This window comes from Dermochelys coriacea, chromosome 2 (assembly GCF_009764565.3).
Source record: "Dermochelys coriacea isolate rDerCor1 chromosome 2, rDerCor1.pri.v4, whole genome shotgun sequence".
Classification (NCBI taxonomy): Eukaryota; Metazoa; Chordata; order Testudines; family Dermochelyidae; genus Dermochelys; species Dermochelys coriacea.
In genome coordinates this window covers 145,368,577-145,394,038 of record NC_050069.1, presented here as the reverse complement: position 1 = coordinate 145,394,038, position 25,462 = coordinate 145,368,577, and the positions used below count along the sequence as shown (strand labels likewise).

Sequence of the window (25,462 nt, the reverse complement as noted above, 5' to 3'; positions counted from 1 at the left end):
CGGCAGAGAGGGGCGGGGAGGGCAGCTCAAGCGAGACTCAGCCTCCCGCTCCCCCCAGGCAGACAGCGAAGGGCGAACGTGCTGGGAGGGAGGCGAAGCCGCTGCGGGAGAGCAGATGCGCTAGTCCTTTGCGGAGCCCGCCGCCCGAAGGCGAGGAACCCTGCCCTGGAGCTGGGGCGGCGGGAGAGGAGCGGCCCCTGGCTGTGCCGGGGCTGCTGGGAGCGGGGCGGGAGCGCACTGCCACCCTCGGGGCTCCCCACGACGCTTGCTGCGGGCACCGCCCCTCCGCGAGGAGGAGCTGCTCCGCCACCGTGCTCAGGCGGAGCCGGGCAGGCCATGTGCGCCGGGGGTGGTGCCTGCTGCTGCTGCTGCTGCTGCTGCGCCGCACCGAGCTGCGAGCCAAGCGGCGGCCGGCGCACCATGCTGCTCCTCTCGGTGGCCAGCGCAAGGCTGCGTCCCGCTCCCGAGCCCGCCCGCCCGCCGCAGCGGCGCTGAGGGGAACCTGCTTCGGCCGGGCTGAGCGGCCGCGCCGGCCACCAGCGCGGGGCACCGGATGTGGCAAGAAGCGATGATGAGGCGGCGCCGCTATTTGCTGGAGCGGGCAGAGCAGGCGGCCGACGGGGGCTGCGGGGTGAGCGGCGAGCAGCCCCGCTCCCGGGACTGGCTCTACGAGTCCTACTACTGCATGAGCCAGCAGCACCCGCTCCTCGTCTTCCTGCTGCTCATCGTGATGGGCGCCTGCCTGGCGCTGCTCGCCGTCTTCTTCGCTTCGGGGCTGGTAAGCGACCGGCTCCCGCTCCTGCCCTTCTGCTTCCCCTTCCCCACCGCTGCCCTGCGAGCCCCCTCCGCTCCCATTGCCCTGCCGCCCTGCGGGTCCTTGTTATCTAACTTGGTGGCCGCGTTCCGCTCTGCGCAGCAGGCAGGCGGTGCAGCGAAGGAGGCAGATGCGGTGCTAAAGAAAGTTGCGTTGTCCAGGGGTGTCGTGGTCCAGCAGTTCGGTGGGCAGGGGTCCGGGGCTCCTTTGGCTCCCCACAGCCCTTCCCCCGCCGCAAACTTCGCTGCTTCTTGTTGTAGTCTTAAAACGAGTTCGAGCAGCGGCAGTCAGAAGTTTGGGCTCCTGTTTAATGGATCTAAAGCTGCTTCGACAAAACATCGAGTTTAATTCGCTTAATTCGTTGGCTCTGCTTCCTTCCCACTGGCTAATTAGCCGTACTGATCTTCTTTTAGGGGCAGGATTTAAATCTGCAAAAACCTTTAGTCCCCAGCAGCATTTTAAAACAACCCATTTTATGGCATTGAAGACAGGCAGTGGAGCTTTTTCCTTCTCTTTGTAGTCACAGCGTTTTCAGAGACTGACCCAGTTTCTAGACAGAGGTTCTGCTGCAGAGTGAAGCCTTTATTTTTTAAGAGAATGAAAGTTTCTTGTGCTGGTTACCCTTCCTGTATGCTAACTGCAGAGGTTCCAGAAGCTGGGAAATAAAATGTCACAACAGCAGATCTCAATCTTACCAGTTGATGATTTCACTCAAAAATCGGTGGATTTGTGCCCTTGAATTGAAGAGAAAGGAAAAGCTGTAGAGGGCAGTAAAATTCCTATTCCTTATGGCGTCTTTCCACATTTAATGTTCAGGTTGTCACAATGTATACTAAGCAACAGTGCTTTCAGATTTTAAATAAAAGAATGGGAATTTCTGCTTTTCAGTTTGTATGTTTTGTCTGAATGGTCTATTGAAATGTATTGGCTGTAGTTAGCCTCCAAGAGAGAATTAAGTTGAACATACTTGTATCTCCTCTATTACAAGCTCAAGAAGGATATTGCATATTTAAACAATTGGTGAACCCAGTGGGCACTTTTTTCCTTACCTACTAGGTGCAAACACCAGCATTCTTGGCATCTGAAGATTTCTCTCTTGACAACTGGTGCAAAGTGTTTTTGGGGGGCTCAGACTAGGTAAAGAAGCACAATGCAGTCTGGTGTTTGTTGTTTATTTTAAGGTCAGGTTCCCAAGCTGTCAAATGGAGGATAGGTACAAAAGAATAGGAACATAAAACTAATAGCAGCAGAAGTGGCTAGTGGTCCAGCAGGCTAGCGCACTAGTGTTTCATTTCAGGAACCCTGTGTTCAAACCACAGATTAAATTGATGATCTCATTCTAGTTTGTTAAAGACATTTTTGCACAGTTAAATGTGCTTACCAATCAGTGCTCAAGAGACCCAGGACTGGAGAAGCAGGTGTCTCTGTTGGATTCCAACACTGAGATGTGCTTGCATAGCTAAGAGTGCAGAGTACCTGCCTGTTGGTTGCTTTGGTTAAGGCAGTACCACCAGGACCTCACAGTCATTATCACTACAAATTTTTTTTTAAATAATAACCAGCATTCATTTCTCTGATTCACTGTTACAACAGGCTGTTATAACAGGCTGTACATGCTCCATTTCATAACTCAATTTCTGAAGCAAATCTTTACAATAGCGGTGTAACAGCAGGTCTAAACTGAAAGACTATTGAGAGTTATGGAAACAGAGCTGTATGAGTTGGCAAAGTCTTGCCACGAGTTACAACCTCAGAAACACTCTGAATTTTATAGTTCAGGCTGTCGTTGGAATTCCAGACAAATCACAGAGAAAAAAAACTGTTTTTAGAATTTTGTTCCAATGTTTCATTTTCCGGAGGTTGACAATGAAGAGTGAGTGAGGATAGAGAAAGGATTCTTTTTTGAAGTTTTCAGTTGTGAGATGGAAGTGATTTCATTTTCAAGATGGAGTGAAAGTTTGCCATTGGAAACTGTAGCCACTGGATATTGGACAAAATTCTTTGGATCGTTGCCTAGATTTCCACCTAAAAATGTCTTCTTAGAATAATCTTGGCTTGATTTATTCACAGCCAAAGAATTTTTTGAAGGTTTAAATCTGTTTCTCTTATATCTGATTTAGAATTTACATCCTCCTTCCCTAGCTTTAGGACCATAATCATTTTTTGCAGATAGCAAGATGAATGGTCTGGGCAATTATATATAAAGTTATTCATATCTGATCTGGAAAAGCCATTCTGGAATACTACCAGCCCTGACTTTATTTTGCATGTACAGTATGTGGTGGTTTTGTGTACAATATTTAATTTAGGTCAGACAGTAAAAGAGTAGAAATGAAGTCATCTTTCAGTCCAAGGCAATACTATTTCTAAACAGTTATGTATCATGTTTTGAAATTAAGGAAAATCTTTAACAGTCACACCCACACATAAGGGTTTCTTATTATGCAGTTAAAATTCTTACAAAATAATCTTAAATGCATTGTGAAAACCAATTCCAGTTTGACATTTCACAACATATTTGATTAATTTTCTTATTTTTACTTCCAATTTGAGAAATGAACTCTAGAATCAGTCATCTGTTAGGTAAAGGGAAGAACACAAATTATTAAATATTTATATTTCAGGCTTTCCCTAAGAAAATTTCAGCCTGAGAGTCATAAGATGACTACCTTTTTTACTTTTATTTAGTATTTGTATTTGTTTGTTAAAATAGATTGCCATGCCTAATTGATTGCTGATATATTTCATGTATGTCTCAGACTTCATCGTTCTTTTTTGATAATACATTCTCAACTATTTCCAAAATATGGCTAGCCTTACAGGGAAATGTTGCACTTAGTCATTTATTTTGACCTGTCACAATACCAGTTATAAGATGAAAAATTCATAGAAGCTTTTCCAGAATTATATTAAAGAAGGTGGTTTGAATTTCAAATTGCCATTTGAAATCTAATTCTGTTAACTATGCAGTAACAGATTTTTATTTTAATGGTTTCTTTGGAGATTGTGTTCTGTATCATAAGAATAATGTGTTTTTAACCTTTGAAACTAAAGTTTAGAACCTCTTACATATTAAATATACAATTCCTGGGATAGTGGTAGATGAACAGTCAAAGCTAGAAGCTCTAAATGATACTGTACATTTTCTTTCCTGCTCTGTGTCAGCCTTTTAAATGTCCTTCTATCACGTAGCTCCTTTTGCTTCTCTGCACCTGACATAAAATATATAATAAATCAAACACTGGGGAAACCGGCCAGGCTTCCATCTTTGGCAGCTGCTTGAAAAGTTGGAGAGATTCCTTATTCCCAGATCCCTAAGAGCCTTTCAGTACTAAGAAAGCAGTGCCAGATGTCAGTTTTATTTTCAGTAGCTACTTACTTTCTTGTTGATTCCATGTTCCATATATAAGGAGCAGGAGAAACCCATTCCCCCCCCTCCTTTTTAGTATAAAAAACTACTTTCTATTGCCAGCAATACACTGAATAATTCTGTCCATATATATGTTATAATCCCAATTTGTAGGAATAAAAAAGAATTGGTTAATTTTGGGTCGGAAGGTCATTGAAATGTAAAATTGTGAAGGAGTGTGTCTGAAATATCTACAATTGTGACATTCTGTTCCTTATATAACTAAATGAAAATTTTCTGGGGGTCACTTTTGGAAGTGAGATGCTACATATATGTAAATGTTTAACCTTAAAGTTACTATTTAAAGAGCATATATATTTGGATAGCAGCTTTATTAGCCACAATATGGTAGAAATAACATGTGACATGGTAGAAGTAACCATGTGAAGTAACAGTGAAATCCACTGACCTGTTAGATTGGTCACATCTATTTTAAATAGGAGAGTATCATGTGCACTATGCATAGTTGTGTGGCTTAATTTTGCTCATATTCCAGCTACCAGCATTTGGCTTAGTTTTTCTTTAAATAAGGGGAAAAAATCATATGCTGGTGCTTCATTATTATAGAGGCAGAATCTGGGTCTGATCCTACAGTCTTTAATGAAGTAAAAATCCCTTTGATTTGAAATCAGTTTGATTCACAGGCATAAAAGAGGGCAGAATGTGTCTTTAGGGGATGAACTTTAAGAATCTTTTCTGTGATAAGAATAACTGTATTCTATAACTTTTCATTTGAATTTGTAGTTTCTCATGACACATTTGAAACACTATTCAGTAGTCACTGTTCTGTGTTAAATAATTTGAATGTTATTTAGTTACACTGACTTCAAGTTTCTGGAACAATTCTTGAAATATGTAAAGTTTTAAAATAATTATCCAGCAATAGTATGGGTCTATTACCCTTCTCATTAAAAATAATTAAAAAAATAAGCACCATTTTCCTCTCCCTCATATTAAATTTGTTATGTACTCTGTCTCAAATTTTGTGATCCTTAACAAGTCAAATAGTTCCTGAAGTCAGCAAGAACTTTGCTTGATTAGGAACTGCATTTGGTTCTATATCAGGAACAAAATTATAGGAGAAAACTACCTTTTAGTAGCTGATTTGAAAGTGGGAGTCAAAGTGCAGAGTTATCATTACATTATTTAATGGTTCAAGACTTGGATATTCATCACTTCAGTGGTCCTGACTTCAGTTGGGCTGCAAGGATATAAAAAAGCACATATTTGACCTTTGATGTGTATAATGCTGTTGCTCTGAAAACCATAACTGCTACTCTGAAACCTTTAACTCTTGTGACTATCATTGATATTTTAACTGCATAAGAATGTTGCATTAATGTAGCTTTTTTGCATTAAATTTGTTATTGTATAAAACACTTAAAATGGAAACAATATACTTCAGTAAGTATAATTCAAAAATGTATTTACATGTACCTGAGTATTGGTATTTCAAATACATTAAACATCAGATGAACTTATTTGAAAATCTTATTTAACCAAAGGATAGGTACAGTACTTGTTTTCATGCACATCTGTGCTAATGTGCCTTAACCTCTTTTTTAGAGGAAAAAATGTCACGGGGTGAAATATAGTTAATTGTTTCTGCCCATATAGTCCCTGGCCTCTCTTCTGTGAGTGCCACCTAGCAGCAATTGTAAAGGTAGCTTTTCTGATGTGGACACCAGTCTACTAGGAGTTGGACTGAGACCACTAACTCATTTCCCATAGGCAATTAAACATTCTCAGATGGAAGCTACTGTTGGTTATTGCCCTGTTGGGCTGGATTTCAAATGGTGCCATATTAGTGAAAGACTTTGCATTCAATTTCCAATCCCCCAAACCCTATCCAGTCCCTCGGAACAAAAAAGATGAATTAATATGCACTGACAGATTTTATTTTTTATATACCATTAACAAAGTCAAGTGATGCAAATCAAAGAATTCCAGATACTGCAAGCTGCCAAAAACGTGATATTTATAGAATGAAAAAAGAAAAAGCAGGAAGAATGGATTTATAACTGGAGTCAGAACAGCTCAGGCTGGGTGTCTGGGGATTGCCAAAGCTGTCATTAAGCATGGATCACTTACACCAGCACATAGGGTGTGTTTCAGATCTCTTACACCATTTTAATGGTGGTGTACCTACATTGACTCCTGGGGGTTACTTCTGCTGTATAGTGGTATATCTGTGATAGAGTCAGGCATAAAAATAGTTTACAAAAATCACCCTGAGTCTTGTATAACATAGGGTCAAACCACATTCCTCCAGCATCAAAACTATTGTCTCTGTTGAATCCAAAGGAGTTGCACTGGAGCTGAATTTGACCTGTTCTTTAGATGGAAAACAAAATGCTATGAAAATGATTATGTAATTTTAAAAATAGGGGTATTTTAATGCAGTCATGTATTTTCTGGAAAACCTTCTGTCTTTGGAATTTATCCAATATTAAATAATAATTTATCACATGCTGAAAAGTGAATATGGGAAAGGGCATCTTATTCAGTAGATCTGTTTCCTCTGAGTATCCAGAGTTATATGAGCTCACTTTAGTGACAAAAATATATTTTTCTGCTTTCACTACTCTCAACTCTGCATAGCCAAGAGTGCTAAGATTCAGTGAGCTTAATGTTCTGTTCCAATTTGTGCATCATGAATGTAGTTGTTTACGAGATTCCAAATAATTTACACCTTTGTCATTCCATGGGTGGCAAAAGTCCCAATGAGGGACTAATTTGTCCTGAAGACCCTTTTATGACTGGTGATGATGATGATACATGGTGGGAAATAATAACCCAATTTGGCTTCCAGATTCCAAGCTAAATTTGCTTGGCTGGAAGTTAGAAAAAAGTACCTTTTTTAAATGGTCACATTTGATACAAGAATAATTGAATCATTGAGGGATGATAATCCTTGAGCCCTAAAGTACTATTTTTGTTACAAGAAGAAAAGGAGTACTTGTGGCACTTTAGAGACTAACAAATTTATTTGAGCATAAGCTTTCGTGAGCTACAGCTCATTTCATTGGATGCATTCAGTGGAAAATTTTCCGACGAAGTGAGCTGTAGCTCACGAAAGCTTATGCTCAAATAAATTTGTTAGTCTCTAAGGTGCCACAAGTACTCCGTTTCTTTTTGCAAATACAGACTAACACGGCTGCTACTCTGAAATCTATTTTTGATACAGTTGCTTTTCAGAATAGAGCCACACTTTAACAGTATGTATGTGAAGACTAATGTACTTTGCTATTTTGTTTGAAGAAGCATTTCAAAATTCTCCTGTTGCTTTTACATTTAAAGTTAGAAAACTTTTCATAATATTCAGCTACGGACATAGTAAGATATTCAAGTTAGTTCAGCTTGAGTGTGCACAAGATTGATAAAACGATTCAGACCCCAGCAGTAATATGCTACACATAGACTGGAGGCAAATTACATTAGCAGTACAGAATAAATCATAAAGTGCCAAAGGATTAAAGTAGCCCATGGAAACATTTGCTAAAATTGAAAATATTAAGCTTCCATTATTTTATAGAGACACTTTGTTAAAATGTATGATTTATCATAAAAGAGTTCAGTGTTGTACAGTAGTTCTGTTGTTTAAAATGTAACCTGAGGTCATGCCATTTATTAGACAAAGAAATAATTGTGTAAAGGATGACAAAAGCTGTAGCTTCTTGAAAGGACCCCAGAGAGTGATTCTTCAGTTTCCACCTGAGATAACAGGCATATTGCATAAAAGCTTAGAATTCTGTCCAGAACAGTGGTAGACATTTTATTTGTTCAGTAATTAAAAGACAGCAAGGGAGAAAACGTTTAGAAAGATAAAGAGCTGATCAAAGAAGAACCATATACTGTAGGCTAAGCCATTATGTTGGAAGGCACCATGCTGTCAGTTTAATTCCATTACCTTCAGTGTACTTTAATCTGAGACCAATGATAGAAAAGACAAAAATATTTTCCTTTGCCCTTTTCTAAAGAAATGTGATGTTTAGGTTTTCAAGGTTTCATCTCTTTGCATTTGTCTGCTGATTTCAGCTTACTGATCATGTTAATGTTTGTAACTTTTTAATCTGTGTTGTGCCAGTTTTAAATGTTCAACCTTTGAATTTATAATAACAGGTTTCAGAGTAGCAGCCGTGTTAGTCTGTATTCGCAAAAAAGAAAAGGAGTACTTGTAGCACCTTAGAGACTTGCAAATTTATTTGAGTATAAACTTTTATGAGAGCTGTAGCTCACGAAAGCTTATGCTCAAATAAATTTGTTAGTCTCTAAGGTGCCACAAGTACTCCTTTTCTTTTTTGAATTTATGTCACTGATCATCCGTAATTCCAGTGAAGCGATAAGAAAATGTTATGGTTAAAAACTGGTTCCAAAGTAAAATTATGGGCCAAATCCTCCACCCTGGCTGACACTACATTAACATTTATTTCTACATGCAGAGTTGTGAAATACCTAAGGGGTTTCTTTAGAAAAAAATCCCAACCCAATGATTTTTGTGTGTGTGTGTGTGTGTGTGTGTGTGTGTGTGTTTTCTATGCTGTTTCATTGTTTTGAACTTCTTTGACTCTGACATATACTTACACAAGCATATTTGAAAGGTTTTGGATATTAAAAACATGAGCCAGATCCTAAGGTGGTGTAAATTGGTGTAGCTTCTTTGAATCAATTATGTTTTCATTTACATAATCTGAGAATCTGTCCCATTATGTTCTAAGGCTTCTTGTTCTCCCTATTTGGACACAGTCTATCTAGGGGCATAGTTAGTGCATTGAATCAATTTTCATTGGCTGTTGAAAAGAGGAGAATGGGTGGGATTTTGAATTGCTAAGGGTGCCTGGTTTGCCAATAATCTATAAACAAATGATTGAGTATACTGAAATAATGAAAACAGGTATTTTCAGTTCTTATCATTGAACTGTAGCCTCAATCTTTTAAAGAAAAGGAGTACTTGTGGCACCTTAGAGACTAACAACTCTAACTAACAACTGCTACGCTGAAACCTGTCAATCTTTTAATTCATTGTTTCCCTTCAATGTTAGTTTCATTCAATAGCAGTCTGTTCATCTTTAATGTTAGCAACATCACAGTCTATCGCAAAAAGAAAAGGAGTACTTGTGGCACCTTAGAGACTAACAAATTTATTAGAGCATAAGCTTTCGTGAGCTACAGCTCACTTCATCGGATGCATCCGATGAAGTGAGCTGTAGCTCACGAAAGCTTATGCTCTAATAAATTTGTTAGTCTCTAAGGTGCCACAAGTACTCCTTTTCTTTTTGCGAATACAGACTAACACGGCTGCTACTCTGATCACAGTCTATGAGGCACAAAACATGCAACTTAACGTCAACATGTAGTAATCTAGGGAAACTAGACCCTTTAGAATATAACAGTGTTCTGGGCTCAGATCCATGCAATCCCAGAGTAGAAGTGCAGAAGTGAAAAAACTCAGATGAAATTCCTTTTTGTATGGCGTTGTCTAACCTTCCTTTTGGTTAAGACCGTAAAATAAATGCAGTGAGGTATAGTGTTGTGACAAAGTTCCTCCTCTACCTTGGTGGGTCTTGTGCTTAGTGGTGGATTTGCTCGCCTCGGAGATTCACGGCAGCACTTCACAGAATCACAGAATATCAGGGTTGGAAGGGACCTCAGGAGATCATCTAGTCCAACCCCCTGCTCAAAGCAGGACCAATCCCCAATTTTTGCCCCAAATCCCTAAATGGCCCCCTCAAGGATTGAACTCACAACCCTGGGTTTAGCAAGCCAATGCTCAAACCACTGAGCTATCCCTCCCCCCTAGTTTAGCCGTTTTCGTGAACCCACAGTCCAGGTCAACTTCTCCTGTGTCTGACCAGGAGCTGAGGGTTTGGGGGGAACCTGGGCCTGCCCTCTACTCCGGGTTCCACTGGCTGGATCCCCTAACCTTCGCTCAGCGCATGGGGCTTTCCAGACCTTGTACTCCCCGGCGCATACTTCAGGAGGTGAAGGCCACTTTGCCGCCCGCTGCTCGGGTTTATCTCGACCGGGTCCTGCACGAGGGCACGCCCCGCCCACCCGCTACCCCAGGCCCCGCCGGACCTTTTAATTGGACCCCTGCCCCGTGGACCCAACTGACCCCTTCACCCCTTCACTAGAAGCCGGCTGCACAAGATGCAGCCGGTCTGCTTTCAAACTGCGCCAAGAAAACATCTCTACACGCTCGTGCTCCACACCCTTCACGCCCGCACCCTCGTGTCCCGCCCCGATACAAAATGGTGGGACCTCCTGCCACCTTTGGAGGGTGACGAGCCCCGGTGGGCCAGCCTATATTCCACCTTAGTCCCAAGGCCCGCCGGGGATGTCAGTTGGCGGCTCCTTCACGGAGCCATGAGCACGGGCGTGTACTTGGCACGGTTCACTTCAATCCCAGACACCTGCCCCTTTTGTGGCGTGAGGGATACCCTGGCACATGTCTACCTGGAGTGTGCCAGGCTGCAGCCCCTATTCCGGCTCCTCACCAATATCTTATTACGCTTTTGGCTGCACTTCTCCCCTCACCTTCTCATTTATGCACTCCCTATCCATGGCCCCACAAAGTCGCGGGATCTCCTGGTCAACCTCCTCCTGGCCCTAGCTAAAATGGCCATCTACAAAACCAGAGTGAGGAGGTTGGCCGATGGAGTCTCCTGTGACTGAAGGGCCTATTTCCGATCCTCGGTCCGTTCACGTATCCGGGCAGAGTTCCTCTGGGCGGCGTCCTCTGACTCCCTTAACGCCTTTGAGGAGCAGTGGGCGCTGTCCGGGGTTCTCTGCTCGGTGTCCCCATCTGGTTCCCTTCTTTTGGCCCTTTGACCGCACTCCTGTCCCTGTTATTTTATTAGTTGTCCCCCGGAATTTTTTGGGTATCTAGGTTCTGTGGATCCCCCTTTTAGGCTGGGGGGGATCCTTTAGCAGTGGACGGGCTTCGCCCGCCCACTTCCCGGATCCCAATAAGACTCCGGGTTCCAGCCCAGGGCCCTGTGGAATGCAGCTGTCTAGAGTGCTTCCTGGAACAGCTGTGGGACAGCTACAACTCCCTGGGGTACTTCCCCATGGCCTCCTCCCAACACCTTCTTTATCCTCACCAGAGGACCTTCCTCCTGGTGTCTGATAATACTTGTACTCCTTAGTTCTCCAACAGTATGCGTTCTCACTCTCGGCTCCTAATGCCTCTTGGTCCCAGCTTCTTTTTCTTTTTCTTTTTCTTTTTCTTTTTCACACACATACCACAAACTGAAGCGAGCTCCTTTTTAAACCCAGGTGCCCTGATTAGCCTGCCTTAATTGATTCTAGCAGCTTCTTGAATGGCTGCAGGTGTTCTAATCAGCCTGTCTGTCTTAATTGTCTCCAGAAGGTTCCTGATTATTCTGGAACCTTCTCTGTTCCCTTACCCAGGGAAAAGGGACCTGGTTAATTGGGGACCCATAGCTCTCTCTTTGATTACACTCCAGTAGCCCTCTGGCCTGGAGGGAGAAGGAGGGAGAGGGCTGCTCCTGCTGCTAGGCCCTGGGCTCTTCCTCCTACTGCTGCTCCAGCTGCTCCCCTGGCTAGGCCAGACAACACCCACTCCCCTTCTCTACTACCTGGTTGCTAGCCAGCTGCTGGACCCCCCACCCTTGCTGCTACTGCTCCAACTGCAGCCCCTTGTGGGGGGGGATGCTGGCCCACTCCTCAGGAGAGGGGTGTGAGGGACCCCAGCCCCAGCTGTTGCTGCTGTGGAGACCACCACCACCACCACCTGAGAAGGGTCCTTTCTGCCTGCCTGGACCATCACCTGACGTTCCTGGAGCTGCTGCTGCGGAGCTTGCTGCCTGGAGCTGCTGAAACCCTGAGGAGGAGAAGAAGAGGACCATCTACTAGTGAGGGAGCACCTAGAGACTTTGCAGACCACCATGGAGGGGGCCTTAAGACTGAGTAACTTTCGAACTGTACTTTTGTGGTGGGGGTCCTGACTGTGTTTGTAAAGACATGGGGTGTGGTGTGGAGCTGCCCCCCAATCCATGTGTGTCCCCCCCCAACCCTCACCACTACTACCATCACCGCTGCCCCCTCCACCACCCCACTGGCTGTATACCATCTGCCTTAGCTCCTGCCTCTGAACTCAGCTGCTTGCTTGGCTTACCACACCCTATTTCCACCCTTTGGGCCAGAAGCAGCAGCCAGCCCAAATTGACATTGTGCAAGCGCACGTGGGCGCACGTTCTCCCCTCACAGGACTGCCTACCTCACAGCTTTGCCCTTGCAACCTGCCCCATTTGCCCTTTGCAGATTTTGCCCCCCCTTATGCCCCAGCCCCTGTTACTAGCTTCAGTTTGTTTGCCTGCCCCGCCCATTTCCTTCTGCAGCCTTTGTTTGTTTGCCCCGCCCCAGCCTCTGAAGCTAGCCCCTTGGTTTCCCTGCCCTAACTCCAGCCAATGCCCCATCCCATGCGCTTGTGCCACTCCCCATTTTAGTTTCAACCCTCTTCACTGCACCCCCAATGTTGTTGTATCCCCCCCTCCCCTAGTGCAGCAAGAGGAGCCGGAATTACAAGCCGTGTCGGCGACTGACCCCTAACCCCTGATTACCCCCCCGTCCAGCCCACCCCTTTTGGCGCCCTCCTCCCCTGCCTGCAGCCTAGCGGGGAGGAGTGGTTGACCTGCTTCCCCCTTCCCCTTCTTCTTCTGGTATCTCCCCTTCCCTCCCTGCTCACAATGGCGGGGGATGAGATGGGTGGAGCCCCTCCAGCAGTCCCAGCTACCCCTCCCCCGCCTGCCCCTCCTTCACCCCCCCCCCAAGCCTTTACCTCCTCTGCTGCTGCCAAACCATCTGCCACCATCCCCGCTGGAGCGTCAGCAGCGACGGACACCGGGATGACCTCCGCTGATGCCACGTCCTTCCCCCCCTTCACATCTGGGGGAGCCCCCCCAGCTGGCAGGAAGGGCCAGGGTAAGAAGAAGGGGAAGGGCCCCGCTAAAAAGACCAGGCCCTCCATGGCAGGGGCTGCCCCCAATACCGCGGCCCCACCACCAGCTGGGGCATCCCTCCCCGCTGTTCCCTCCACCAGCTCTGCGGGTGTCCCTCCCCCGGCCCCCAGGGCGTACGCCCAGGTGGCGGCAGCCCCCCCACTTGCCGCTACATCATCTCTCCCACCCACCGCCTCCGCTATCATCTATAGCGGCCGGGGCCCCTTTCCCACCATGACCAGGAGCACGGCGTCTGTTGCCTCCTGGTGCCCGCCTCTCCCCATGTGGAGACCTATGTGCGGGCATTGGCGAGGGTGGTGGGGCCCATGGCCATTGCGGCGACCTCCAAAATGTATGGCAAGGTTGTCTTCTTCTTAGCATCGGAAGCTGCCGCCCAGGAGGCGGTGGAGAAGGGCCTGGCAGTAGGGGGCGTGTTCGTCCCCTTGGAGCCACTGGAGGACCTGGGCGTCCGCCTGGTCCTGACCTCCGTCCCTCCCTTTCTTCCCAATGCCGCCCTGTTACCTGCCCTCTCTACCCTGGAGAAACCCATCTCTGTCATCAGCCCTCTCCCGTTGGGCTGCAAAGACCCCGTCCTCTGTCACATCCTCTCGTTCTGCTGGCAAGTGCAGCTTCAACTGCCGCCAGCGGCACGTGACGGAGAGGCGCTGGAGGGGTCCTTCCTAGTCCCCTACCAGGGGGCCCATTACCGGGTGCACTACTCCACGGGGGAGGCCCGGTGCTACCTCTGCCGGTCAATGGGGCATGTCCGGAGGGACTGCCCCTTGGCCCGGCAAGGAGGGGCATCCAGGACCCCCGAGCCCTGGCAAGGCACCGGTCCCGTCATCGCCGGTGCCCCTGGCTGCCCGGCGCCTGAAATCACCTCTCCTCCTTCCGAGTCCACCATTGCTCCCGCTCGGGCCCAAGAGGCACCTCCCCAACTATGCCCAGACGAGCGGGAGAGCCCCGCCCCAGCTTCTTGCAATCTGGCGAGCCCTGTGGAGGAGGGTGTGGCAGGGACACCACTGGGCATGGAAGAGGGCCCGCCCCAAGGGGAATCTTCCCTCCCTTGTGCTGCCCCACCGTTATCCCCTCGAGTCCCTGAGCCATCGCCTCTGCCTCCTGACACGACCCCTGCTAACCAGCCCCCGGATGATGCCATGGAGGGCTGGGCTCTAGTCCAGGGGAAGCAAGGCAAATGGAAGGCTTGAGCTCCGCTCCTCCCATCTGATGCGGAGGCCCCCCGGAAGACCAGGAAGGGGGGACCGTTGCCGAGCCTTCCGCTTTACCCACGGGTGTGTTCCATCCACCGGAGCCGGCTGGGGAAGACGTGGCAGCACTGGAAGGCAGTATCTCCCCTCCATGGGAGTTCCTCCCCTCCGAGGCCCCCGAGTTGCCATCTGAAACCTCAGTGTGCCCCGAGGCAACCGTCACATCAGGTGCCGGTGGGGAGAATCCCGGGGTGGCGGAAAATGATTTCCCGTCTATATATGAGGAGATTGAGGCCCTGGGTCTGACCCCGGTCACCCAGCGGGAGGATGACCCTATGCCAGCGGGCCTCCATCTGGGCGACTTCACTCCAGCCCCCCTTTCCCCATGTTCCCTCCCCCTAACCGTTGCTTCTGCTCCCACCTCCGAGGAGCCCCTGGACTCCTCCATCAACCCGGCTGCAGATGGCACCCCGCTGAGAGCCGCCGAGCCTGTTAAGGCGACGGCCAGTGCCACGTGGCTACGACCTGAGCCACCAGGGGCACCCCTCATTGGTGAGGAGCATTCGACCTCCTTCCCAGGAGAGGGCCCTACAGAAGAGAGTCCACCTCCTGATGCCGTGGCTGTCAAATCCACCATAGAGCCTGCCCCGGCATCACTGAGAGCCTTCTCCCCGCCCAGAATCTCGCCTCTAACCCTGCCGCTGCCCCTACCCCTATCCCTGTCCAGTCCACCTCCCGAGATGTTATTGGCGCCCCTGGGGCTGTGTCCTTCCCTTTTCCAATCGATGACCCCCAGGGAGCAGCCTTTGTGTTTACCCGTCCCGACCCACCAGGAGCTGCTATCCTCCCTCCGCCGCCCCCTATCGCCCCAGGGTTCCAGGCGAGCCTAGTGGTGCCAACCCGTCTGGAGCCCCATCGGGGGTCTGCACCCTGTCTGTCCGTCTCGGTGGGCCACGGGGCTGTACCAAGGGCCCCATAGGGGAGTAACGAGGAGACCGTAACCCCACCCCCCCATGCGCTGTGAGAGGAGTTGCGGGAGTTTTTAGAAGATGTTTGTGGCTCCCGCAACAAAGTACATCCTGTTCTCAAGCGATGGTAGGATTTTCATCAAATCCTCCGGGCCGCAAGGGCCCTCATGGGGGAGGGTAACCCAGCGGGTCCGCCTCTTCCGTGACTCCTTACTCACCTACGGGGTAGGTCACAGACTGCTGCGCGGCCCGTTGGGAGCCGCGAGTGTCCCTGCCGGCGAGGATCCCCCGCAGCCCTCCTCATGGCACCTCTTACCATTGCAACATTGAACATCCACGGCTGTAGGATGCGTCTCGGCAGGTCCCAGGTACTCTCCTTCCTTTGGGGGGGGGTACTCTGTGGTATTCCTGCAGGAGACCCATACGGATCTGACCGCTGAAGACAGCTGGCAGCTGGATTGGGAGGACAGGGTCTATTTTAGCCATTTCACAGTTTGTACGGCTGGAGTGGTGACCCTGTTCTCCCCCGACCCATGGCCTGAGATGCTAGGGGTCACCAAAGCTGTGCCGGGCTGCCTGCTGCACCTCCGGGTTCTCATGGAGGGGCTCGTAGTCAACCTCGTTAACATCTATGACCGGCAGCGAGCCGGATGCTGCTGCAATTCTATCAACAGGCGTCCACCTTCCTCGGCACCTTGGATGCTCATGAGTGCCTGGTCCTTGGAGGGGATTTTAACATCACCCTCGAGGACTGGGACCGCTCGGGGATCGAGCAGAGCCCGGCCGCCGCCGCCGTCCTCCAGGAGATAGTTGAACACCACTCCCTGGTGGATGTCTGGCGCAACCACCATCCGGATGACACTTTCACGTTCACCTTTGTCCGGGTGGAGGCCCATCGGTCGCGCTGCTCCCGGTTCGACCGCATTTATTTATCACGCTTTCATCTTTCACGAGCCCACTCCTCCAGCATCCAGCTGGCCACATTTTCTGACCATCATTTAGCCACCATGACAGCCTCCCTCTGCACGGAAAGGCCGGGGCCGGCCTATTGGCATTTTAACAACAGCTTGCTGGAGGATGCCGGCTTCATGGCGTCCTTCCGGGAGTTCTGGCTGGCCTGGCAAGGGCAGCGGCATGCCTTTCCCTTGGCGCGGCAGTGGTGGGACCTAGGGAAAGTGTGCGTCGGGCTCTTCTGCTGTGACTACACCCGGGGTGCCAGCCGACGGAGGGATGCAGCGATAGAGCAGTTGGAATGGGAGGTCTTAGAGCTGGAGAGGCGTCTGGCCGCCAGCCCCGAGTATCCACCCCTCTGTGGAGCATGCTGGGAGAAGCGGGAGGAGCTCCGGACCCTCGAGGACCATCGGGCCCGGGGTGCCTTTGTTCAATGCCGCATCCATCTCCCTCGGGAAATGGATCGCGGCTCCGGCTTCTTCTACGCCCTGGATAAAAAGAGGGGGGCTAAGAAACATGTCATCTGCCTTCTGGTAGAAGATGGCACCCCCCTCACGGATCCAGTGGAGATGTGCGGGAGGGCGAGAGCCTTCTACGCAAGCCTTTTCTCCCCGGATCCGACCGATCCTAATGCTTGCAGAGTGCTCTGGGAAGAGCTCCCTATGGTCAGCATGGGCGACCAAGACCGGCTAGAGCTGCCTCTCACTCTGGGTGAGTTCTCGGAAGCCCTCCGTCGCATGCCCACCAATAAATCTCCGGGCATGGATGGGCTGACAGTGGAGTTCTACCACGTGTTCTGGGACATCCTCGGCCCAAACCTAGTCACCGTCTGGGCCGAGTCTTTGCAGAGCGGGGTCCTCCCTCTTTCGTGCAGGCGAGCCGTGTTGGCCTTATTGCTGAAGAAGCGGGACCTCTGAGATTTACGAAATTGGTGTCCCGTCTTGCTCCTCAGCACGGACTACAAAGTCGTGGCAAAAGCAATCTTGCTGCGGCTAGGGTCCGTGCTGGCGGACATGGTCCACCGAGACCAGACCTACACCGTCCCGGGCCGCAGCATCTTCAACAACCTATATGTGGTCTGGGACCTTTTGGAAATCGGGTGTAGGGATGGTCTGTCGTTCACTCTCCTGTCCTTAGATCAGGAGAAGGCCTTCGACAGGGTGGATCACGGGTATCTCCTCAGCACTCTACAAGCATTTGGCTTCGGACCCCAGTTTTTGGGTTTTCTCCGGGAGCTGTACGCCTCCGGAGAGTGTTTGGTCAGGCTCAACTGGACCCTGACCAAACCGGTCAGCTTTGGGCAAGGAGTACGGCAGGGGTGCCCCCACTCAGGCCAGCTGTACGCTCTGGCGATCGAGCCCTTCCTCTGTCTCCTCTGAAGGAGGTTGACAGGGTTGGTGCTGCGAGAGCCGGAGCTGCGGCTGGTCCTGTCGGCCTATGCTGATGACGTGCTCCTCGTGGTCCAAGACCCGGGCGACTTGGCGTGGGTGGAGGCTTGCCAAGCCATCAATTCAGCAGCCTCCTCCGCACGAGTCAACTGGGTCAAGAGCTCTGCTTGGTGGTAGGGGACAGGCGGCAAGCGAGCTCCCTCCCACCCGCGCTTCAGGCCATCCGGTGGAGCACGGGACCGCATCTCGGCGTTTACCTTTTTGTCACGCATCCCTCTCCACCGGAGAACTGGCAGAATTTAGAGGGCGGGGTGACAGAGCGGCTCCAGAAATGGACAGGACTACTCCGGTGCCTCTCGCTTCGAGGGAGAGCGCTGGTGCTTAATCAACTAGTCCTGTCCATGCTCTGGTACCGGCTCAACACCCTGGTCCCGGCCCCGGGTTTCCTGGCCAACCTCCGGACATCGATTCTGGAGTTCTTTTGGTCAGGACTGCACTGGATCCCTGCAGGTGTTCTCCATCTACCCCTGGAGGAGGGAGGTCAGGGCCTGAAATGACCGCTTACTCAGGTCCATGTCTTCTGCCTCCAGGCCCTGCAGAGGCTCCTTTCTGGTGCAGGTGCAGTGTGGAGCATACTGGTGCACGCCTTCCTGCACCGCTTCCGAGAGCTCCAATACGACCGGCAGCTCCTTTATCTCCATCCAAGAGGCCTTCCACGAGACCTCTCCGGGCTGCCGGTCTTCTACCAGGACCTCCTCCTAACCTGGAAACTGTTTTCAACGACCAGGTCTGTGGCGGCCACCGAGGGGGCAGATCTCCTCGTGGAGCCTCTGCTACACAACCCCCAACTCCATGTGCAGGTGGCGGAGTCCTGGTCGGTGCGCCAGAGGTTGGTCCTGGCAGAAGTCACAAGAGTCGGAGACCTCCTGGACAATGACCGAGGAGACTGGCTGGATCCCCTGACGCTCGCTCAGCGCATGGGGCTCTCCAGACCTTGTACGCCCCGGCACATACTTCAGGAGGTGAAGACCGCTTTGCCGCCTGCTGCTCGGGTTTATCTCGACCAGGCCCTGCACGAGGGCACGCCCCGCCTACCCCAGGCCCGCCGGACCTTTTAATTGGACCCCTGCCCCGTGGACCCAACCGACCCCTTCACCCCTTCACTAGAAGCCGGCTGCACAAGATGCAGCTGGTCTATTTTCAAACCGCGCCAAGAAAACATCTATACATGCTCGTGCTCCACACCCTTCACGCCCTCACCCTCGTGTTCCGGCCCGATACAAAATGGTGGGACCTCCTGCCACCTTTGGAGGGTGAGGAGCCCCGGTGGGCCAGCCTATATTCCACCTTAGTCCCGAGGCCCGCTGGGGATGTCAATTAGCAGCTCCTTCACGGAGCCATGAGCACGGGCATGTACTTGGCGCGGTTCACTTTAATCCCAGACACCTTCCCCTTTTGCGGCATGAGGGAAACCGTGGCGCACACATACCTGGAGTGTGCCAGGCTGCAGCCCCTATTCCGGCTCCTCACCAATATTTTATTATGCTTTTGGCTGCACTTTTCCCCTCACCTTCTTATTTATGCACTCCCTATCCATGGCCCCAGAAAGTCATGGGATCTCCTGATCAACCTCCTCCTGGCCCTAGCTAAAATGGCCGTCTATAAAACCAGAGTGAGGAGGTTAGCCGATGCAGTCTCCTGTGACTATGGGGCCTATTTCCGATCCTCAGTCCGTTGACATATCCGGGCAGAGTTCCTCTGGGCGGTGTCCTCTGACTCCCTTGACGCCTTTGAGGAGCAGTGGGCGCTGTCCGGGGTTCTCTGCTCGGTGTCCCCATCCGGTTCCCTTTGTTTCACCCTTTGACCACACTCCTATCTCTGTTTCATTAGTTGTCCCCTGGAATTTTTTGGCATCTAGGTCCTGTGGATCCCCCTTTTAGGCTGGGGGGATCCTTTAGCAGTGGACGGGCTTCGCCCGCCCACTTCCCAGATCCCAATGGGATCCTTCTCCTGTCGCCATCTGGCCTGACCCTGTTACAATACATCATTAAGTTTAGGAATGCAGATGCACAAAACACAGGAGATTCAGAGATAGAATTAAGCAATTGTAACTGTAGTACATTACCTATATCTAATATTTCGGCATTGTGATTACGGCATGTGTGATTACATTTGTGTTAATATTTGACCCTACTGCTGTAAACATGTATACCCATGCTTAACTTTAATCAGCAGTCTTCTCTGTCTTCAAAAACACTACTCAGATACTTAAAGGTAAACATATACATAAAAGTGTATGTGCAATGTGCCAAAGTTTTATGTTGGGATATAAGAACCATAACTTGAAATTTACTGATATTAGTTCAGTTTAAGTTCTAATTATTAATGTTGAATTCACAATGTTTTGAGATACCTTTTAATTTAAAAAGGTAATAAAAACAGGAGGAAAAGTTAGTTTCTGCACATTACAATCCCACTTCTCATCCCACTGAAGTCAGAGTTTTGCTATTGACTTTAATGGGCAAGGAGCATGGGTCATTTCAAAAAGCAGAAGGGAAAAGTAGAAACAAAAAGGGGAGTGAAAGCTGCTACTACATTTACATGTCTGTAGTCACAGTCCAATAAGTGTATATTTTGAACATGCTAACTTTAAAGGTGGGTAAGATAAGTGTCATAAACTATCCCAGTGTTTTAAAAAGGAATATGTTGGGCTCCAGGAGGTGTGGGGTCCTCTTTCTTTGCCACCCTGATGGTTTCCAAGGTACTGTACACTAAGAGTTGCAAAGCATCTGAGTGTTAGAAATGTGAATGATGTATGCAATGATGATCACATACTACAAACAAAAAAGGTGATTTTGGGTAGAGGGGGAAGGGAAGGACTTGCCAGAGACTTTGTGAAGATGCTAAGGATCTCTGCAGATATTCAGTGTTTTGTTGAATCTTTAAGGAGAAGGAAGGGAAGGAGGATGCACCTGCAGAATATATTTTCAATCTTATCTAATTTCATTGTTAGACAATTTTTGATCAAACAAAAGAAAATGTGCACATCCCATTGAGAGCTATTATATGACATGCCAAATTCTAAAGTTTAAAAACAAATCCAGTTTTAAGTTATCAGAGCAGAAAAAAAATCAACAAAATAAAACAACAACAAACATACTTGCACATCTCAAAATCAGCCAAATGGAATTTTTCATATTATCCAGAAGAAATCATCTTTGGGATGAGAAACAAATATGAGAAATTTCGGCCTAAAGGATAATTTTCTGGAAGGTTTAAGCTCTTGGGGCCTGACTCCACAGCTCTTGCTCACGCTACTGGTCCCATTGCAGTCTGGACTGCTTGTATAAGTGAGTAACTGTGTGTTTAAGGATTGCAGGATCAGGTCTTTAAAGTACTAGTGCCTCTAACCATAAGTACTGTGGAGCTAATACAATAGTATAAAACAATTAATTTTATTTTAGTATAATGTTAAAGTGATTTGACTTGAAAGTTATACAGTCATGTAGTAACAACTGCTTACTTATTTTTGGTTCTGCAAATAATTTTAAGTATTGCTTAGTTTAAATAAATTTTCATTGTAGATTGGATATGATTGAAACCTGATCCACATGTAACTGATTTTGCCAAGCTCTGGGATTCCATTAACTAATAAATTTCCAGTGATATGGCTTAAGAAACTAAGCTCAGTCTATGCATATGAAACATTTAGTTAAGTAATTGATATAGTTTTCAATACAACAAAACCTCCAGAGAAGTGTAAATAATACATTCCTATTTTATTCACACATTCTTTGCTGCTATTCTGGACTAGGTAATAAGGAGTTAAGCCCAAATTTTAAAAAGGTATTTAAGCATTGATCCGCTCAGCATTGCAAGCCTAAATGGTTTAGATGGCTAAGTCCCACTTCAGTGTGTATAATCTTCCTGATTCTACTTTGTAATAATCATTTCTTCCATTTATCATAGGGTGCACATTGCAATAGTATAGTTAATAGTTTTTGTATTATGTAAATAGCCCCAAATGTGGTATTAAAAGTGAAAAAAATAGTTCTTTATATTCATTATGCCTTTGTAAGATTCAGACTCAATGGGCTACCAATTTAGAACAAATGATTGTTTAGTCAAATATTTGTGAGAAAGACATGTTTTAGTTGTGAACCCAAGTTCTTTAAGTTTTAACTTCCTTTTCACTTCTCTCTCTTTCCAGGAAATTGATGATCATGTGGCATTTTTAATAACCATTCCAACAGCCCTAGCAATCTTCTTTGCCATATTTATCCTTGTCTGCATAGAATCTGTGTTTAAGAAGCTGCTCCGTATTTTCTCTTTGGTGGTGTGGGTGTGTCTTGTTGCCATGGGATATCTCTTCATGTGTTTTGAAGGCATCATGTGTCCCTGGGACCAGGTAAGGTTTTTTTTTTAATTTGTTTTTCTTTATGATATTTAAGTCAGATCCTGAGAATCCTTTCATATACAAGTATTCTCGTTCCTGTCAGTGGGATAGCTCATGTGAAATACTTGCATAAGTAAGGGTTTGCAGGCTCAGACTCTACATAAATGTATTTCTATCTGCGACATGAAAAAAAATTAGCTTGTGCCCTTTTTTGCTCTTAATACTGTAAAAAGTCTGAAATATATCTTTTCTTTTTGCCTGCTTGTTTAGATATTGAACATTCTGTTTTTTCTATCATGAAATATTCTGTGGTGACTGGAAAACTAGTGCAATTGTGATATCAGAAGAGTAAAGTAACTAAAAGCAGAGTTATGGAGAGAGAAAGAGAGTTTTAGTCAGACTGTTCCAAACTTTGATTTTTGTTAACATGTGTTCAATTCCAATAAATTACAACTCCAACCCATTGAAGAAAAGATGTATTTTGTTAAAGATTCAACATCCCCATCCCTTCAGTTAAGGTTAAGCTTCAGAGTGGTAGCTGTGTTAGTCTGGATCTGTAAAAGCGGCAAAGAGTCCTGTGGCACCTTATAGACTAACAGACGTACTGGAGCATGAGCCACGAAAGATCATGCTTCAATACGTAAATTAAGGTTGAAGAGCTTGCAGTACAAATGTTCTGAGCGCTCCAAAAGATCGTCCTCAAAACCCAAACTTTCTGGACACCCCCAATATTTCTAAGATAATAAAGTAGGGAGGGAAAAAATACTTTGCTCCACAACCTTCTAGGCCTTCTCCATAGGTCTTAAAGAAGCAAGATAGGGCACAAGCCCAATTAAAAACCCAAAACAAAAACTTCAAACCCATTTAGCAGATTATCTTTACATGCCACCACCTCTAACATCATAAGTTTATTTATCATACATAAAAAAAGAGGTGCTTCTTCTGATTAGTGTAGGTGTTTTTGGAATGTCATTGAATGTGAACCGTAATCTATAATTAGTTTATTCATATCAATAACAATTAAGCAACACATGAAATTCTGTAGCATGGAACAAATAAGAGGAAAAAAGAATCCGGTTGTATTGAATAATGTCCTTGTATCCTTTAACTGACAGATTAAGTTACTTGAAAAAGCAAGTAAATGAGTATTAGAATTCCTGTTAAGTAACTTATTCCAGAGAACTAATTCTTTTCTGCTTTCAGTATAGGCTTGGAAAATGAGCAAAGTGTGACAAATATAATTATTAAATCTAATATTACAAACTAAAAAAAACATACACCCCCCAACATGCTCTGCTATTGGTACTTGTTAAGGAGTGCAGTATTAAGTCTCTCAATTAATGTAAGAACTAAACAAGGTGAATCAGATGATGATAGACTCAGTATGTTGCTTTATAAATTAGATAGATAAAAATGTATCTAGGAGAACAAAAACAACTGTGATATATAAATGATTGAAAACTAAGGTCCATATCACCCGTAGACTTCTGTGATTGGAGAAGCTAATGGCCAGAAAAATCTCTCCTGGGTGGTATGAGAGTGGGGAACATTATTTCTGCCTCTATGAAGCGTCTCACTGAAGCTCTTTAGGTTTAGTTAAGCTCCATGACATCAGCCCCTGCCAAGTCTGTGTATTTCCATGCAGAAATCTGATTGTGAATTAATGCTGCTTCAAGAGCATTAAGCCTTGCTAAGAACCCCCTTAATGGCAGCTATAGCACAGCCTCAGAAGTGCAATGCCATGGTGCAGCAGCAGCAATGCATAGAGGCAGCCCCTCCATGGAAGTGGGGGACCCCCAGTAACTGATTAGAAGAAAACTATGGGGTTGGGAGACTGCACCTCCTGTTTTCTTTGCAGCACCCCAGTACTTCCTCACAGAGGGGAGGATTTGAGCAACATGAAGTAAATCTGATGGAGTCTTCTGCCTTGTCCCATGCCAGTGTCATTCCCATGAATATCACTGCAGGATGGCATGACCTACCCCGTCAAAATGCCCATTAAATTCAGTTGGCACAGAACTGATACCTAAATTGGTATATCTACTGTGATTTATTTGTCATATTTCTGATGCTTATTAATAATCCACTGTATTATAGAGTTATAGTTCACAACTTTTTATTTTCTTGCTTTCCCCCCCATTGAATTGTCTTATTGGGATCCAGGAACTGAGCGGGCAAAGGATCCCCCCCACCTAAGAGGGGGGTCCACAGGACCTGGAAAACCAAATAATTATGGGGGACAACTAATGAACAACAGGGACAGGAGTGCAGTCAAAGGGTCAAATGAAGGGAACCGGATGGGGACACCGAGCAGAGAACCCCGGACAGCACTCACTGTTCCTCAAAGGCGTCAAGGGAGTCAGTGGACGCTGCCCAGAGGAACTCTGCCTGGAGGCATGAACGGACCGAGGATCGGAAATAGGCCCCACAGTCACAGGAGACTCCATCGGCCAACCTCCTCACCCTGGTTTTATAGATGGCCACTTTAGCCAGGGCCAGGAGGAGGTTGACCAGGAGGTCCTGTGACTTAGCGGGGCCACGGACAGGTAGTGCATAAATGAGAAGGTGAGGGGAGAAGTGCAGCCAAAAACGTAATAAGATATTGGTGAGGAGCCGGAATAGGGGCTGCAGCCTGGCACACTCCAGGTATACGTGTGCCAGGGTTTCCCTCATGCCGCAAAAGGGGCAGATGTCTGGGAGTAGGGTAGTACACGCCCGTGCTCACGGCCCCATGAAGGAGCCGCCAACTAATATCCCCGGCGGGCCTTGGGACCAGGGTGGAATATAGGCTGGCCCACCGGGGCCTCTCACCCTCTAAAGGTGGCAGGAGGTCCCGCCACTTCGTGTCGGGGCAGGGCGTGAGGGTGAGGATGTTAAGGGTGTGGAGCATGAGTGTGTATAGATATTTCCTTGGTGCGGTCTGGAAACAGACCGGCTGCAGCTTGTGTAGCCGGCTCACGGTGAAGAGTTGGGGGAGTCGGTCGGTCGGGTCCATGGGGCAGGGGCCCGATGAAAAGGTCCGGAGGGCCTGGGGTGGCGGGTGGGTGGGGCATGCCCTCTCTCTCAGGACCCGGTCGAGGTAAGTCCAAGCAGCGGGTGGCAAAGTGGCCCTCACCTCCTGAAGTACGCGCCGGGGAGTATGAGGTCTGGAGAGCCCCATGCACTGAGCGAGAGTCAGGGGATCCAGCCAGTCTCCCCGGTCATAGTCCAGGAGGTCTCTGACTTTGGTGACTTCTGCCAGGACCAACCTCTGGCCCTCCTATTGAATTGTAACAGGGATTTTATCATGTATATTAAGTTTTCCTTTTGCAAATTCTTGTAGACTGAAAGTTTGGTAGAATCTTTAACATTTTAGTGATATATAT

At 47.7% G+C, this 25,462-nt stretch overlaps 1 protein-coding gene across 4 annotated transcripts in view; it reads left to right on the top strand.

Annotated features, from left to right (window-relative positions):
* Positions 1 to 403: 403 nt before the first annotated feature.
* Positions 404 to 25,462, top strand: part of ADCY2 (adenylate cyclase 2) — a 483,719-nt gene continuing 458,660 nt past the window's right edge. For 3 of the 4 annotated variants that reach the window (XR_006279108.1, XM_038390427.2, XM_043508479.1), the window contains exons 1-2: positions 422 to 778; positions 21,912 to 22,109. Coding sequence is in view for 3 of the 4 variants with exons in the window: in XM_038390427.2 (XP_038246355.1) it covers positions 554 to 778; positions 21,912 to 22,109 (423 nt within the window). In the remaining variant the exon portion in view is untranslated. Of the gene's footprint in view, positions 779 to 21,911; positions 22,110 to 25,462 lie in introns of all 4 variants that reach the window. The other variant, XM_043508480.1, reaches the window with a different exon arrangement.